The sequence below is a fragment of the Theobroma cacao genome, chromosome 5, assembly GCF_053813885.1.
Source record: "Theobroma cacao isolate CCN51 chromosome 5, ASM5381388v1, whole genome shotgun sequence".
In the NCBI taxonomy this organism is placed as follows: domain Eukaryota; kingdom Viridiplantae; phylum Streptophyta; class Magnoliopsida; order Malvales; family Malvaceae; genus Theobroma; species Theobroma cacao.
The window spans coordinates 36,691,677-36,708,296 of record NC_142643.1 but is presented as its reverse complement, the minus strand read 5'-3'; the positions used below and the strand labels follow the sequence as shown (position 1 = coordinate 36,708,296).

At 30.9% G+C, this 16,620-nt stretch overlaps 1 protein-coding gene across 2 annotated transcripts; it reads right to left on the bottom strand.

Annotated features, from left to right (window-relative positions):
* Positions 1-3,447: 3,447 nt before the first annotated feature.
* On the bottom strand, positions 3,448-7,539 carry FAD2 (fatty acid desaturase 2). Of its 2 annotated transcripts, none has more exons than XM_007028923.3 (2): positions 7,380-7,539; positions 3,448-4,826 (listed from the first exon to the last, which is right to left on the bottom strand). In XM_007028923.3, exon 2 carries the CDS (start codon positions 4,813-4,815, stop codon positions 3,664-3,666), a length of 1,152 nt encoding a protein of 383 aa, XP_007028985.3. In that variant the 5' UTR covers positions 4,816-4,826; positions 7,380-7,539; the 3' UTR covers positions 3,448-3,663. The 2 variants fall into 2 exon arrangements, with proteins under 2 accessions (XP_007028985.3, XP_088662467.1); XM_088806341.1 differs by lacking the exon at positions 7,380-7,539 and adding an exon at positions 5,048-5,071.
* Positions 7,540-16,620: the final 9,081 nt, after the last annotated feature.

The following is a 16,620-nucleotide window of genomic DNA, read 5'->3' as shown; positions in this document are numbered from 1 at the left end:
TAAACAAATAAGAAAAGTTCTTTCTTGTTTCCTATGGTGCAATAGGTTTGTATACTCCTTCAAAGCTCGAGATACCTTTCCACCTCATAGTCATTGGTAGATAGATTAAGTTAATAACTTGAGTTGGTTTTTATTGAGACATGTGTGGTTGATATTTTTTCTATTTTTATTTTGTTATTAATTTATTTGTTTTTTTTAATAAATAAATAAAATCACTCCGAATGAAACTTACATAAATAAATAAATAGACGAGATCTTTGTCAGCACTTTCCACCAAGAAATTGTCTGCATGTAGATGTCGATAAGATTTTGCTTCAATAATAAGGAGAAGATTATGATGTGTGAAATCATTAGTTTTCAAGTTCAAATTTTGATTTTCATGGTTTTGGTTTAATTTTAGATTAGATTTTTATCAATGAGATGAAGGGATTCTTAAAAGTTAATCATAGACAATATGACCCTTTTAATGTCTGATTAAAAATACACTTATTTTCACTCAAAAAATGTAATTATTTTTATATAATAAATAATTTCCTTTTTTCAAAATAATTATTTTTTACAAAACTCAAAAGTTTATATTGTATTATAATTTTTGTTTTCTCAGCATAGTCATTATCATTTCAATAATTTAGTTTCATATTCTAATTCATACAAAATTTGTATGTAATTAATGAAGTTAATTTACCTATTGATAAATATATTTCATATTTGATGACGAAATCATTTAGTTATACTCTATATCAAATAAATAAAATATTAATATTTTACAACCTGCTATCTTTAAACAGTATTCAAATTATTGTAGTTATTTTGATAATTTTAAACAAAAATTATATTAAATTTTTACATAGTACTAAATACAGTGATCTTTAATCCCTAAACCAACCATGGTAATCTTGAATCACTTGTGATAAGATCACCACGGCGATTAATCACTATGATGATCTTGAAAATGATAATTGAATGCCACTATATATACATTAGATTAGTAGTGACACTTAATTTTGTGTTTTCTTTTTACGAATGATCGTGAAAGTCATGAAGCTATATATATGAATCTGAATTTCCAAAGAATTTTCTCAAATCATTGTTTTCCATTGTGTTTATGTTTGTGATATAATATGAACTTCTATAATCATCTCAAATTCCCTTCTGCTTTGTTGGGATGAGATGAAACTTACTGGCATAAAGTTATATAAGCTTAATCAACGAAATAATCTTCAAACATACCAAAAAAGTAAAAAATAAACAAACTAATCTTCTAAAACTCATGGCAATTTGTAACAAGAAAAGTTCCTTTCCTTACTTGATGCATATTATTGTTGCAGTTCCTATTGATATATATATATATATAATCACAATCATTTTCTAAAAAAGTGAAAAAAAATTATATATATATCCCATCGGTCTATTAATAAAACTAAAAAATAAGAAAAGGGAAGACTTTAATTATATTACAATTATTATTATTATTATCTAATCAACCATTCAAGTCCTAATTATTGTTATGTTTTTTCTGATAATGAAGTCCTTATTGTTAATCCACAATAAGGGCAAATTCAACATGACATGAACTAGTTTTAGTTTAGTATTCAGAAGTGTATGAATCTGCAAGACAACTCATATAGTCTCGTGCTCCATCTCGTCATCATATGTCGTTTTTCCTACTAGAAGAGCGTTGCTTTTTCCTTGGTGTTAGTTCATTACATGCATTACTGACCTCTTCTATATGTACACACTACCTACTCTTGGAGACAAGTCGTTTTGGATCCCATGCATAGAGTCGTGTTCATACTAATTTTTTGGGGGTTTTGGATAATCGAATCGAGTTCATACTTTGATATTTTCCAATTGACTCAAAGATCGTATTCATGAACTTCTAGAATCCTCAATATCTAGAAATATTATTGCTTATCTTCCCACACTAATCTTCACAAAAAGACTTCACGAGTAGTAAATATACCATTTCTATTTCTCGGTCTTCTGGTTTTCGTGTCTTACCTAATGTAGATATGAAGTATGAAAAGCCAACAATATATTCAACAAGTCTTTTACATATTTGCAAAGTCATGGGTGGAAATGGAAAGACCGCTATATTTATATAATGAGTCAAGGGTTAACTACTCCCTCATAAAATAATTGTTAAACTTTGGGCTGTCTATATAGGCCTACATTGGAGGAGTAAGAAGAGGCGGTGTATCGTAATCGGTTTCCTTGCTTCAATTACAAGATGTTTCTAAAATTCAAATCCCATTTTCTAAACTCAAATCAAAGTATGATAATAGGAAGTAAACGTTCCACCTAGGGTCCTATAGGAAGCATACACAATTTGAAAGGAAAGCAACAATTATAACCATGATTTATATATGGTTAAGGAAATGACAATCAGTGAGGTCTACTTTCAATGAATAAATGTTCAATCTAAAGATTTGGGGTTAAAGGTTATTCAATGATCTGCATATTGTAAATGATTTTTACTATGTCTGACAATCCTGTTCATCAATTTATTCTTACAAATTTTGATGAGTAAGTGTGAAAATGTGAGAATTAAAGCGGGATGGATGACCGGGAAATGATAAAAAATCATGAGCCTTGTTTCACCCAAAAGGCCACAAAATGGGCCAGCTTAATGTGCTACCAAGGATATGGTCATTTTGGAAACCACTTCATGTACTACAGCCCAATTCAATAGACAATTAAAACAACAACCTGTCATTGCAGCGAAAGAGCCCAAGAACGCTCTCGAAACTTTCGACTCTTGGTATGCTTAATTTGTTACATGGGCTAACCAACGAAGAAGAAAGATGATAAAAAGTTTCAATCTAGAAATTTAGAATTTTTTTCTTCTTTAAAGAACATTTTTCCTTCATTTTCCTTAGAGTGTAAAAGAAGAGCCCACAATCCAAGGAAGACTTTTATGTTAATGACTCAGTGCATATTTAACTTATTTTTATTTAATTTATCTATTTTTAAAAAATAAAAATCAGATCAAACATGGTCTTTTAACAAATTCTTTAAAAAAAGTAACTTTTTTTTAAAAAAAATAAATTTTTTAAAAAAAGAGTTTAAATATTCTTTTCTTTCAAAAATACAAGAAAATTTTTATTTTTGTTTCAAAAATATCTTCATTTGTTAAAAATAATTACAATATTACCTTCTTAAAAAAAAATACCTTCTATAATAATTTTAACAGAAATTATAACTTACAAAAAAAAAATTTATCAAACAATTTTAACTTAATTTTAAAAATTATTATTTTTCATAAAAATTTCATTAAAAAAAAAATCAAACCAAACAGACTCTCAAATTATCTTTAAACTTGAAAAAGAACAAAAGAAACCGACTCTCAAATTATCTTTAAACTTGCAAAAGAACAAAAGAAACAAGATCAGACTTGGGAGAACTGGAATGGGTTATTTTAGTGCATAAAATGCAGATAAGGTTGCCTTTATGTTAAGAGATCAATGGCATTCAAAAATAAAAGATCCAAAGACAGCACCCGACAAGCATAAACCATGCTGTCTGATTGTTTCTACCAATAATTAGAGGTCAACAAAATTATTGGAATGTGACGAGTACAAAGCTCGAAAGTTCAATTCAAAAACAAGCAAACATCGGAAGGCCAAAATCCTTGACAGTAGACAAACTTTCCTACATGCAAATTTAAAGCTTATTCCTATACCAGAACACACCTTTGCCATGCTCACCCTCATCTGGTTCAACATAAATACACTCTTTGGCCTCCCTCCATAATGCCTTGTACACCGGAGTACCATCGAACTGGTAGTATTCTCCCAATACAGGCTTTATTGCCTTTGTAGCCTCCATTGCGTGATAGTGAGGCATCGTTGAAAATAAATGATGAGCCACATGAGTATCGGTGATATTATGGAAAACCTTGTTCAAAATTCCATAATCTCTGTCAACGGTTGCTAAAGCTCCCTTGAACCAGTCCCACTCCGAGGAATCATAATGTGGCAAAGATGGGTGGGTGTGCTGTAAGTATGTGATCATGACAAGGAATGCGTTAACCACCAACAATGGTACTCCATAAACACAAACAACCCAAGCCAGCCCTTTTGCTAATGCAAGACGGTAGAGACAGTAAGTAATGGCAAGAACACCAGCATCAGAGATGTATATTTGCAATCGTTCACGATAATTGTAGATGGGGCCATAGGGATCATAGTGACAAGCAAATCGTTCATAAGGCCTCCCTGACACGTTGAATGCTAGGTATAGCGGCCAACCGATAGTAAGCTGAATTGTAAGTGTGAGGAATCGCCCTGGTGGATTGTTAAGGTATTTGGCCCACCATCTTATAGCTGCTTTTTGCTTGGGGACAAACACTTCATCCCGGTCAAGGGAACCAGTGTTAGAATGGTGACGGCGATGGCTATATTTCCAAGAGAAGTAAGGAACAAGCAGAGATGAGTGAAGGACAAAACCAACAGTATCATCAAGCCATTGATAATCACTGAAGGCATGGTGGCCACACTCATGTGCTATAACCCAAACACCAGTTAAGACGCTGCCCTGGACTGCCCAATAAATTGGCCAGGCCACATAAGAGAGAGGGTGAGGAAGCTGATGAAAATAATCGGTAGCCACATAATAGAAGAGAGAGACCAAGATAAAATCATAAACAAGATAAGAGAATGAGCGCAGAACAGAGCGCTGGAAACAGTGAGGTGCTATGGCTTTCTTGACCTGACTGAGAGTGAATGGTGGTTTTGAGCAAGGAACTCTCTTCAGGGATTGAAATTCTGACTTCTTTGGAGTTGGCGGGACGGACATTCTGCCACCTGCACCCATTGTTCCTCACCCTGAAGAAGATAAAGGTAGCAAAACGTTAACACCAAATGCAGTTTCTTGGAAAATTAAGTTAAAGCAAACAGATAAAAATTATCACTAAACTTATTACTTTCAATATTAATTTCCTTGACTAACCAACCGACAGCATATATCTCCAAAACACAAACTCATATAAGCTCAATGTGAAAGCCAAGATCAATGCATTAAGAAGATGCACGCGAATAACACTTACAATTTGAAAAGAAAAAACCTCCACGCTTTGCAGTTACAACTAATTCTAATTAGGAACAAGACCAAAGATCAACCAACTTGCAAGCCCGACCGCTTTAGCCTCGCTCACAGCCAGGAATTTAAAAGTAAAAGAAAAGCAGGAAACATGTCCCAGAAAAGTAGAGAAAACATAAAAATTCTTGTGAAAAAGTTAATGATCTATAGAGGAAAAAAAAATAAAAAGTTCATATAATAACAGACGCATTGACAAAATATCTATCAGAAGAAATGGGAGACTCTACTAATCCATTAAGGAGACCAGCGCGACAAGTGAGGTAAAGTTGACCAATGAAAGCGCACATATACCATTCGAGTTCTATTTTTCCTCTTCATTGCTTTGTATCGATTCTTATTCCTGCTCTGGGTTCACCTTTTATCTACTTCCAAATGAAGTTTTTGACTCCAACTTCAATAGTTCTACCGAAAGTCAAGATGCGAAACCATATTATTCGTACAATAAATAATGTCGCATCATTGACAATTTCCCCATATAAATTATTCAAGGAGTGTATATCTAAATATCTAATGGTCTAATGCACTTATTAGCATAGACTAATATGACAAAAAGATAAGTGGACACTAATTTTAGAATAATGGACCCTCCGTGTTAGGCGGATTTTACGTTTCCTATTTTCATGGCCAAAGCTATACTCTTTAACTTTTTCTAAAATTAATAGTATCACTAATTCTACATCATCAATTACAACTATTATTACTTGTACTAGTAATAGAAGTATCCTTAACTTCGTCTATTAAATAGACCGTCCTATAACGTACTGACAAGTCAAATCAATCACGTTCACGTAATCAATATACCTGTTCATACAATGAATGTTACTTACGTAATTGATTGAGCTTATAACTCGCACAATAAAAAAGTCTTTTAGTGACCTGATTGGTTAAGCGCAAATTGCATGGTCACGGATACATGTAAATGTAATCTAATGTTTTTCTCGTGGAAATGAGAACAGAGAACAAATCAATGTATTGTATCTTTCGGCTAAAGGCGTGGCGTGCTAGCGCCGGCCCCCGATGAAGAAAAGAAATATTGCTCGTCAACCTTATCAAAGAGACATAGTCCAACTTCCAAGAAGTTGATTTATGTAGTGGTATGAGCTACACGTAATAGAAAACGCAGACTTTTTGGAAATTGGAGTAAGATCACATACCCACAGGCAGGCAATGCTACAGTCACCCACTGAGTCACCTACGGACCCGGAATCAGGCTGATAACCATACAAATCTTAAAAAGCAAGGGGTGATACACACCGTTCGTTAGCATCAATCAGACCAAAGTCAAATAGACCGTCCCAATTTTTCAGTCACAGATCTCTCACAGCCTCACTGTCTTACCCAACGGTATCCCCTATACCCAAATTGACTTAATAGTCTCCCTAATTATCTAATAAACGTGTTGGGTTAATTGGTATCCAAAAGATTCACGAAAAGGTTAAACATGTAAATTAAAAAAAAAAACTCCAAATTCTATTATTCGATTATTTTTCATATTCTTCGGCCAGTGACAAATATAATTTAATCAAGTGGAGCGCGAGTGACAACTTAATTTTAATATTGAAAAAAAATTGCTACTTGTCTTAAAAGAAAACAAGAAATAAAATTCCAAAAACGCCGCCAAAAAAGCTACAACTAAGACCGGCATCTTAAACTTGGACGGAACAGGGCAGGCATGGGCCGAACATGTTCTTATTATAGTTCATCGCATCTGAGATTATTTTAAGCATTTGGCTCTTCCTTTCGTTAAACGACAAGACACAAAGATAACAACAAAAGTTTTTGCCCACATGATTCTTTATTCATTACTATAATCAAAGATTTTGCAATCTCTAATTAAAACAACATGCCAAAGCAAAACATGAAGTTTACAGTTGAAAATGAAAAGGAATAATTATTCAAAAAATTCAAACAGAAAGAAAGGAGATGAAAAAAAAACTAAACAAGGGAAAAATAAGATCTATGGAGAAATAGTATTGTAAGCTTAATCAAAATGAAGAACGGATTAAGATCCGATAAATATGGTGTTCAGATCCGAACTCAGAGAGATGAAAAAACTCGGAATGCCAATGATAGATTACATCAAAACCTCAAATCTAAGCTCGAAAAAGCAAGAGATCTTAATCTCCATTATAAACTGGGAACATGAAATCAATTACATTACAACTAAATCTAAAAATCAAAACAACACACAAATGCAAGCATAGACCAAAAAAAAAGGAGGATTTAATGGCAAGGAATAAATTAATGATAACGACAAATCAACGCAAAAAAGAGAGTACCTCAAAATGGAGATAGAAAACCTCTGTTTCTTTTCTTGGCCTCTCTCCCTCTCTCTAAAACAAAAGCTTTCTCAACCTCTACCCTTTTGTGGCCGTGTGAATAGACGGCCTCTTTTTCGAAGTAAAGAGCCGAGGCCTGTATTTAAGCTTAGCTTTCCCTCCTTCGAGGGGGGACCCATTCGCCACTTCCCCTACGACATGTCGTTTGGTCTGTTTCGTGCTTTCCACGTGGCGGTACATGAATGGCTGAATTATGATTCTTCCATCAGACCCGTCGCTTTTTTGTGTACGGTGGAGATTGCGTAGAAGGTTTGTCTTTGGAAAAATATCCTTTCAATCACCTGAGCAAGGCTGCAATGGGACTCCCGTGTGGGGATTGTTCCGTTTTTCTATTATTTTGACGGAAATACCCTCTGTCTCGATTTTCTCTAACATCCGCCTTGATACGCAGTTTGATTAGTTTTTTATTAATTAGTTGGTATGATATATCATATTTATGATTCACCGATTTAATTTTATAGGAGTTATAATAATGAAACTTGACATAAGTTGATCATAATTATAAAATTTTAATTCATAATAGATTCATAATCTATAATTATCTATCTATAATTTGTAATCAATGTCTCTAATAAGAATAAATTATACTTGAGATTTTTAAAGTTGAAAACATATATTATTTTAATCATTACAATTTGAAAAATAATTTGTTAGTATTTACGTTTTTAATATTATAATAAAATGATTTCGTTGTTAGCATTTCCATGAAATTTGATGTTAAATAATAAATGAGGACATGTGCTAGTTGACATATGATGTTTTGTTTTTTTTTTTTTGACGTGGTGATAGTGAAATGGCTATATTTATGATTCTTTCGTTAAAGTTGTCTTTTCTGTTATATGGTGGAGATTGACTAGATCAAAGTGGCATTCGGTATTATTGGTAATGTAATTACGAAGTATGTGATTATTAAGAATGTGATTGTTGATAAAATAACTCTAGAACGATTGGTATAATATGATAAAGTAATAATTGTAGAAAATGTGATATTGACAAAATTACATTGTAATGTTTGGTTTAGAAGCGTTTTACTAAAATGTAATATAAATTTATTACTTTTATATAAAAATATAAAGTTGAGTAAATTTATCTTTTGTTTAATGTAAATTTTTAACTTTTTAACTTTATCCTTTAAAATAATAAATAATAACATGGTAAATAATAATATAATATTTAAATATTAATGATTATTAATATTAAAATATATAAAATTATTAGATATTATTTTTAATAAATAAACATTTATTAAAATATGTGAATAACTAAATATGTTTTCTAATTCCACACAATGGAAAGCACATATCTATGATCCACAGCCAAAACTCGATTCGAGTTTTCATTTGACGTGCTTTCTCAAGCTTAATCAAAAGAGAGAAAAAAATAAAAAAGATAGCTAGGAATTAGTAGAGTAGCCCAAACATATCAATAAAAATGCAAATTGATTTTTTACTAATAAGGAAAAAGGAGAGAAAAAGATAGATGGAGGAGGTGGTATGAAGTCTAGAAAACAAAATTTCAGGATTTGAATGTGATTTATGAGGTTCAACTCTTTATAAACAGTTATCAGATACTAAACCCATGTTTATGTCCTACTATAAACTTAGACATTTTTATCATTTGATGGGCAGAAAACTCATTTTTTGTACTGAATTTGTAATCTAAAATTATTATCATTTATAGAAGATATTATAGTCATTTTATTATTGATTTCATATGTTTTTTATGATGCCAAAACATTCTTCATTCATTAATGTCTAATCTTGTTGTTTAAGTATGTAGGATTTAATTTAATACTTCTAACAAAGTGGTTAATTAAAGGCAAGTCAAGGAGCTTACTAAGTTTAATGAAGAGTTAATCAATTAAGAGGAAAAGAGCAAGTAGTGAACAAAAACAGAACCTTAGTAACTAATTATCAAGGGACCTTAATCAGTTAAGGCATGATTGTGTGATAAGTTAAAGCAAATAAAAAATATGTTAATTGGTTAAGAGGTCCGTTAATTGGTTAGAGCACAAGGTCCTAGTATCTTCAAGCGTCAAAAACAAGTTTGAAAATATAGTTAACTGTTGAAGGGAGCCAAAATGGATAAGTTCAAAATTCAAAAATCTTCCAGTCGATTAAAGTTGATTTTAATCGTTTATGGTTGAATGAAGTAAAGCTTCAATCAATTAAAGAAATAGCTAACCAATTAGAGAAAAACTACTGTGTAGAGAAGTGAAAACAGAAAGTTTGTAATTGGTTAGAGCTTGCCATAACCAGTTAGAGGAAGTTTATTGAAAAAGAGAAGTTTGAAGACAGAGAACTTTTAATTGGTTAGAGCCTCGTGTAATCGGTTAAAGTAAAGAACACAACAGCAGGACAATGCAAAGTAAAGAAGCTGTAATTGGTTAGAGCTACTTGTAACCTATTAGTTGAAGTCTATCTCTTTTTTTAAATTTAAAGTCTAGAGGACAAAATAAAGGCTATAAATGCATCAGAGTTGTTTCTAACTACTAGAAACTGTCTTCAACAAAAAAACTCCCTAGGTATAAAAGGAAGCTCTAACAGTAAAAAAAATAGATTTGAAAAGAAAATAGCTACTTCGAGCAAAAAATAAAATATTCTTCACCAAAAAACACTTGTTCTTCATTTTATATATAAAAAAAGTGTTTGAGCTTGATTGTAATCTGTCCAGAATTGTCAAGGCACTTAGTTGTACTTCTTTTTCTTCTTTTTCTTGAGAAATTAGAGTGTGGGAAGTACTCTAAAGCTTGTTGAAAGGGATCAAAGTTTGGGTTAGAAGCTCACCTTGTAAAAGATTAGTGGAAGCTGTTAATTCCACTGGTAAAGTGAAGTTGGGTTGAAAATTCTTGATTGACAGATCAAGGTAGTGGATATAGGTTAAGGAGACCGAACCACTATAAATAGTCTTGCATTGTCCACTTCTCTTTACCCTTTCTTGCTTGGCGTCTTTCAGTCACTACAAGTTTTACATTCATTTTTCTTATTCAATTAAAAACTCTATCATTCAAAAAAGGTTGAGCTTAAAATTTTTAGTGCTATTCACCTTTCCTTTAGCACTCCATACAAACCAACATTTATATCTTTTAACATGTGTTTTTTTGATATTTTGCTATCTAGTGATTGTTGATGGTTGATGGAGTGATAAGAGAGAAAGTCACAAAATGGAAGAAAGAGAGAGCAGAGGTTCTGTGTATCAAGCAAAAGAAGAAAGGTTGGTTCAATCAATGAAGGGATCAGAGGAGTTATTTTCTTTGTTTCTCTTGCTACTTCTACCTCTGCCCAAAATAAAAGCAAAAAGATCTTCTTCTATTTTCGTTCGATCTCAGCCATAGCTACCGTGTTCTGATGGTTCCAATAGGCAAGAAATTAGGACAATCTTTTCATTTTTTTTTTATCTTTCCCTTTAATCAAAATAGTTTTTTTAGAAACTAAATTGATTCTCCTAGATCTATAATAAATTAAAACCCAAGAAACCAGGAACTATTTTCTCTTTTTTTTCAAATACCTCTGCTTTTCTTTTTTTTTTCCTTTCCCTAATTTTTCCATTTTCTTTCCTTAATTTTTTCTCTGTCTCTGTCTCTACGTGTGTTGATTGGCCCTGATGCTTGACTATATTTATAACCAATGTCTTCTATTCCTTATTGAATTGTTTTCTTGAGTTTTAATTTAATTTAACCTAATCTCTCTTTAGATTTTTAATTTGATTAAGATTGGTACAAACATATCTTTATCTTTTCATAAGTATCTTGCTTTTTTTTTTTTTTTGTTTTTTATTTTTATTTTCAAAGTTCAATACTCTGGACAAAATGAGGTGTCTACAGCTGTCATTTTTTTCACATTTCTTGAGAATCAAGAATGGTGCAAGAACGTAGACACCATTTGGCCGAAAAGATAAATTTTCAAAGATAAAGCTTTTCATTTAGGATGACGCTATGTAACCTTAAAAAAGAAATAAACTCTTCATATAGAATGAGGTTACGTAACTTTAAAATGAATAAGCAATTCATCTTAAATGAGGCTACATAACTTTTAAATGAATAAGCTCATCATCTAGAATGAGGCTATGTAACTTTAAAATGAATAAGCTCTTCATCTAGAATGAAGTTACGTAACTTTAAAAGTAATAAGCTCTTCATCTAAATTGAAGCTACATAACTTTAAAATGAATAAGCTTATTATCTGGAATGAAGTTAAGTGACTTTAAAAGGAATAAACTTCTCATTTGGAATGAGGCTACATAACTTTAAATTGAATAAACAAATATAATTTCTAAAAGCTTATGATGCAAATTGTTATCATGGTATGCAAATGCTTGACTACTATGATGATGTCATGCATCCATATTTATGGTTTTTCAGAGGTCCTCAAATTTCATCATTGATTCTTTATCCTGTCTTTTTCAATCCAATCATGATTCATTCTTGACAATTTTACGTTTCGCTAAACTCCCTTTCTCTTTTGAATGCTTTCGCTTTTTCATCCCCAAGAGATTAAGGCCATTTGATTCTTTGTTCATTCATCACTAATTGCTTTCTTTTTCACTGATTTCAATGTATGATGTTAATCCTTTATTCATTATCATTTCAATTTAATGACAAATATAATGCACTTTCAAATCTCCTCAATTCATGGTAAAATGGAAAATTGGTTGGAAAAAATGGGATAATTGGGAAATAATTAAAGTTCCAAGAAAAGTTACATTTAAGAAAAAGAATTGTAAACTAGGGTAACAAATTTGTATCTAAATAATGAACATTCGAATAATTTCTTATTAATCTAAGATTACTTCTAGAAAGAAACGCATTCATTAATGTCCTTGATATTTTGAGTGCATTTGATCAAACCTTGCCTTTATCTTGCCAATTACTTTTGCGAACTTCGATGCTTGCCCTTCATTCCACGTGTCTCTTAGATTCATACTTAGACTGCCTTTTTAGGTTTTCAATGTAGGTGTTTTCTTTCTTATGTCCAAGTCTCCCATTTTGGGTTTTCAACTTGAACTTCCCTTCTTTTTTTTTTTTCATATTTTGTGATTGATCAATCCACCATGCACTTGAAGAATTCAAAATTGTCCCAAAACAAATAAATGAATCTCAAAAGAAGACTCTTCAATTTAAGTATTCATACCTGATCAAAATGGACTTTTCTAAGTACGTAATGTAAGCTACAGCTAGGGGTTTCGAAAGAAAAGGTAAATAAGCCCAAAATATGTGTTTAAGGGTAATCAAATCAACGATAATTTCTTGTCATGTGAAGGATTCTCCTCAAGACCTTAGTTTTTGCATGCCTCTTGTGTCTCTTTTTCATTTTTTTTTATTTTTTTATTTTTCATCATTTTTTCTTTTTTCTTTATATTATATTGAGACCCAATCAATACAAGGCATTTTTTATCTTGAAGTAAGGCCTTAATCTTTCTTTTCATTTGCCCCCCATTGTGGAGGGTGATCCTTAGTTAAGGTTTAATTTAAAAAAAAATAAATAAGCTCAAAGGGGACAACAAATGGATAATTTCATATTTGTGAAGGGAATATTAAATATAGTAATTTGTCATCTCAAGTATGGTAATTCATGTCTTGTGTGTGACTAAATAAATTATGTACAAAGAATATGAACAAAATAATAGAAAAATAAATAAATAAATTTAAACTACAATGAATTAAAAGGTTTAAGACAACAAATAACTAGTTATAGACAACAAAAATAGGTCCTAGTTTACAAGACAGATTTAGGTTCAGGCGTATAATTACATGTGAAGAAGGTATTAGCATTCTCACAACATCCCTTTAATTAGTATCTAATTAATTATTTATTATCTTCAAGCCTTATTAAATATTTAATTTTATTCTACTTTTGAAATAAATAAAAACTCTTTTATATCAAGATTTTGCTTGAAAACTCCAACAATTATAACAAAATTCAAGAAAAATCTCTCACTTACAAATTTTCAAGAAGCTATTAATCATAACCTTCTTGAAATTCCATCATCAATGAGTCTTTATTTATTTAATGTAAACCCCTTAATTTTTAATGTCTCAAAAAAAAAATTAGAATCATATAAAAGAAATTTTCCTAATTGGGTTGAAAAACCCTAAAAGAAAACCAAACTGTAAATCCAGATACCAAAATGAGGAGCACTCTCTAAACTATTGGAGTTGGATCTTAGTGGATTAATGTGATTTTGTAAAGCATAGATTTCAAAATTTTCATTTATAAAGGAAGCAAGCAATCCAATTATTCTTCGACCAATGAATAATTTTTCGACTAAACAAGTTTACCACTTATTCTTTAAGAATACTATCAACTTGAACCTTGAGTGGATAAGGTATGGAATACAAGACTACAAGATAGTAATCGATTTTGTCTCTCTTTTCTTCGAAAAAGTTTTGGAAGAGGAGAAGAGAAGTGACGATTAAAACTTTTTCAAGAAAAAGTATGTTCTCTCTATTCTTCCAATCTTTTCTCTTTTTATTAAAACTCTTGCCTTAAAGGTTTAATCAAAATGAAACAACTTTGAATCAATCTTGACCATCCATTTAGAGTTATAGAAGCATCAAACATGCTCCATAATTATCAAAATTAAAATTAAAGAATAAATAATTTAATTCTTTAACTATCATTTAGAGTTCTTGATAAAATAAATCTCCTTATTGAATAATAACTCTTATTTTATTATTATCAATCCTTATTTTAAAAGAATTAATAATAAATAAAAGAGTGATAGTCAAACATGGAGTCTCCTTTTATCATGTCTAGATTCATTTTGTAAGAATCCTCTTAACATTATCTTAATTTAAGACAACTCATCTTTAATTAAAACAAAAATATTTTATCTTATTTAAATTGAGACAACTATGTTTTCTTGTCTAGATTAAGATAAAATATATTTTCTTGTCATTAAAACAAACATATTTTCTTGTCTAAATTAAGACCAAACATGTTTTTTTGTCTAAATTAAAAGCAAACATGTTTTCTTGTCTAAAATAAGACAAACATGTTAAAACTGTCATTTTTGTATACAATTTAATTAACCAAATTAAAACATGCATTCCAACTTAAACAAGTTGAATTCTATGAAGCTAAATGGGGATTCTATTTGGACATAGATATTCCAAGCTCCAATAAACTTAGAATTAATTTTAATATCATTAAAAATAATTCAAGCTTATTAACAGTCAAACCTTGCTTTGTAAAATAATTATAATGTCATTCACATGCTCGATAGAATGTTTGTATATTTAGGAAGTTCGAGAAATCGTTAAAAGACGATATTGCCCCTAATGGTACCATTGAGTCGATTAAGCCTCGAAATAGTTCAAATAGGAATTTTAAGGTGAAATTAAGAGTTTCACAATTCAGGAATGACTCAAAATGGTGATTCGGAGTTCGATGATCAATTTGGAGTCAAACTGAAATTTTCACTATCAAGGGGCAAAATCGTAATTTTTTCACCCGCGGACAAAATTTGAGATTTTGAGAGAATTTAGATCACATTTGACAAATTGGAGAATGGTATGAGTATAAGGGATGAAAAATATGTCTATGGGCAATTTTTCAGTTTTTGGGGCAAAAATGTAATTTTTTACTCTACGGGGGTAAAAGTGTAATTTTTAAAAATTTGCTCCACCAAAACTTTGGAAAAGTCTAGAAATTTCATGGAAGACATGGATAAGTGAAGAGGATTGAGTGGTAGAAAAAGAAAGTAAAAAAGATGGCTAGAAAAAATAAAATAATAAAATATTCAAAAGGTAAATAAAATAATAATATTTTATTAAGCCTATTAAAAGGCTTGAAAATTTCAGAATTCTTCATTGGGAGGGTCAGCCAAAACCAGCAGGAGAGAGAGAGAAATAAGAACAAACCCTAGAGTGAGAAAATTCAAAGAAAAAGTGTGATTTTTCAAGGAATCAAGTGTTTAAAGGTATGATTTTTCAAGCTTAGCTTAAGATTTATCATTTCCATTCATTTTTCCTTATTTTCCATGGTTAAATTATGTGTTTTGATGATGGATTCAAATTTGATCATATGGGTTTAGAGAGAGAAAGTTGTTAGATTAATTTGATTTTGAACTATGTTAATGTTTAGTGTTAGTTTAGCATGTTTATGAGTAAAACAACAAGTAAAATATTCATTTTCTCCATGAATTTCTCTAGGCCGAATCTAGCCAATGGTGTGTGAGGATGAGGTTGACTTTATTTTAAGAGAATTAGATGGAAAAATGATGAATTATGAGGTTGGAAATTTAATGGGAATTTTTGATGCAAAAAATTGAAATTTTTACCCACTAGGGGTAAAAGCGTAATTTGTGGTCCGAACTGATAAATTGGACCACGTTCACAGTCATTGAGGTATTTTGGATATAATTGGATAATTGAAATTGAAATGGATGGAATTTGAGTTGAATTGGAGATTTTAGAAATTTACACCGTGTATAGGCGAGTTAGGTCGGACACTGTGATTAAGCGATTATCCAAACATTTTACACCGTATCTAGTGCATACGCATGGATAAGAGCCTGAAATAATATATATTGATTTGACACAAATTATTAAATTTTTTGTGTCATGTATTGTGGATAGGTGGTGAGCTATCTGATACGGGTAAAAGATTACACCCGAGGACCGAGAATATGAGTATATCTACTCCTAGTAAAGTGAGTAAACTTACTATCGTCTTAATTATCTAGAGTAGATTTATTTAATTGTGTGATTTTATGAAAAAAATGATTTAATTGGAAAATTATTATATTTTATGGGAAAATGGGATTTTATAAAATAATTTTATAAAATTTTTAAAAATTTAATAATGATTTCAAAAATAGAGTAATTGGAGACCTATACTATGATTGTTGTCACGACCCGGAACTCCCCATCGAGCCCGTGACAACCGCCGCGAAGCCTCGACAAACATTCTTCACCCGGAATGTCGATCAAAACCTCGCAAGGCTCTCGTATCAGCTTTCGCACTTCCCCGGTGAGCAATAGTTATCAAATAATTAAAATATGAAGGATTACAAATCATTTCCAAATCATAACATAACATTTTTTTTTTGCTCATAGGGGCATTTTTGTCATTTTTGTCGAAAACCTCGAAACTTGCTAAAAATATAGTAGGTAAGCCGAAAATATATATTTAATGATTAAAAAAAAATTAAGTATCTAAAACGTTCATTTGAAGTGAAA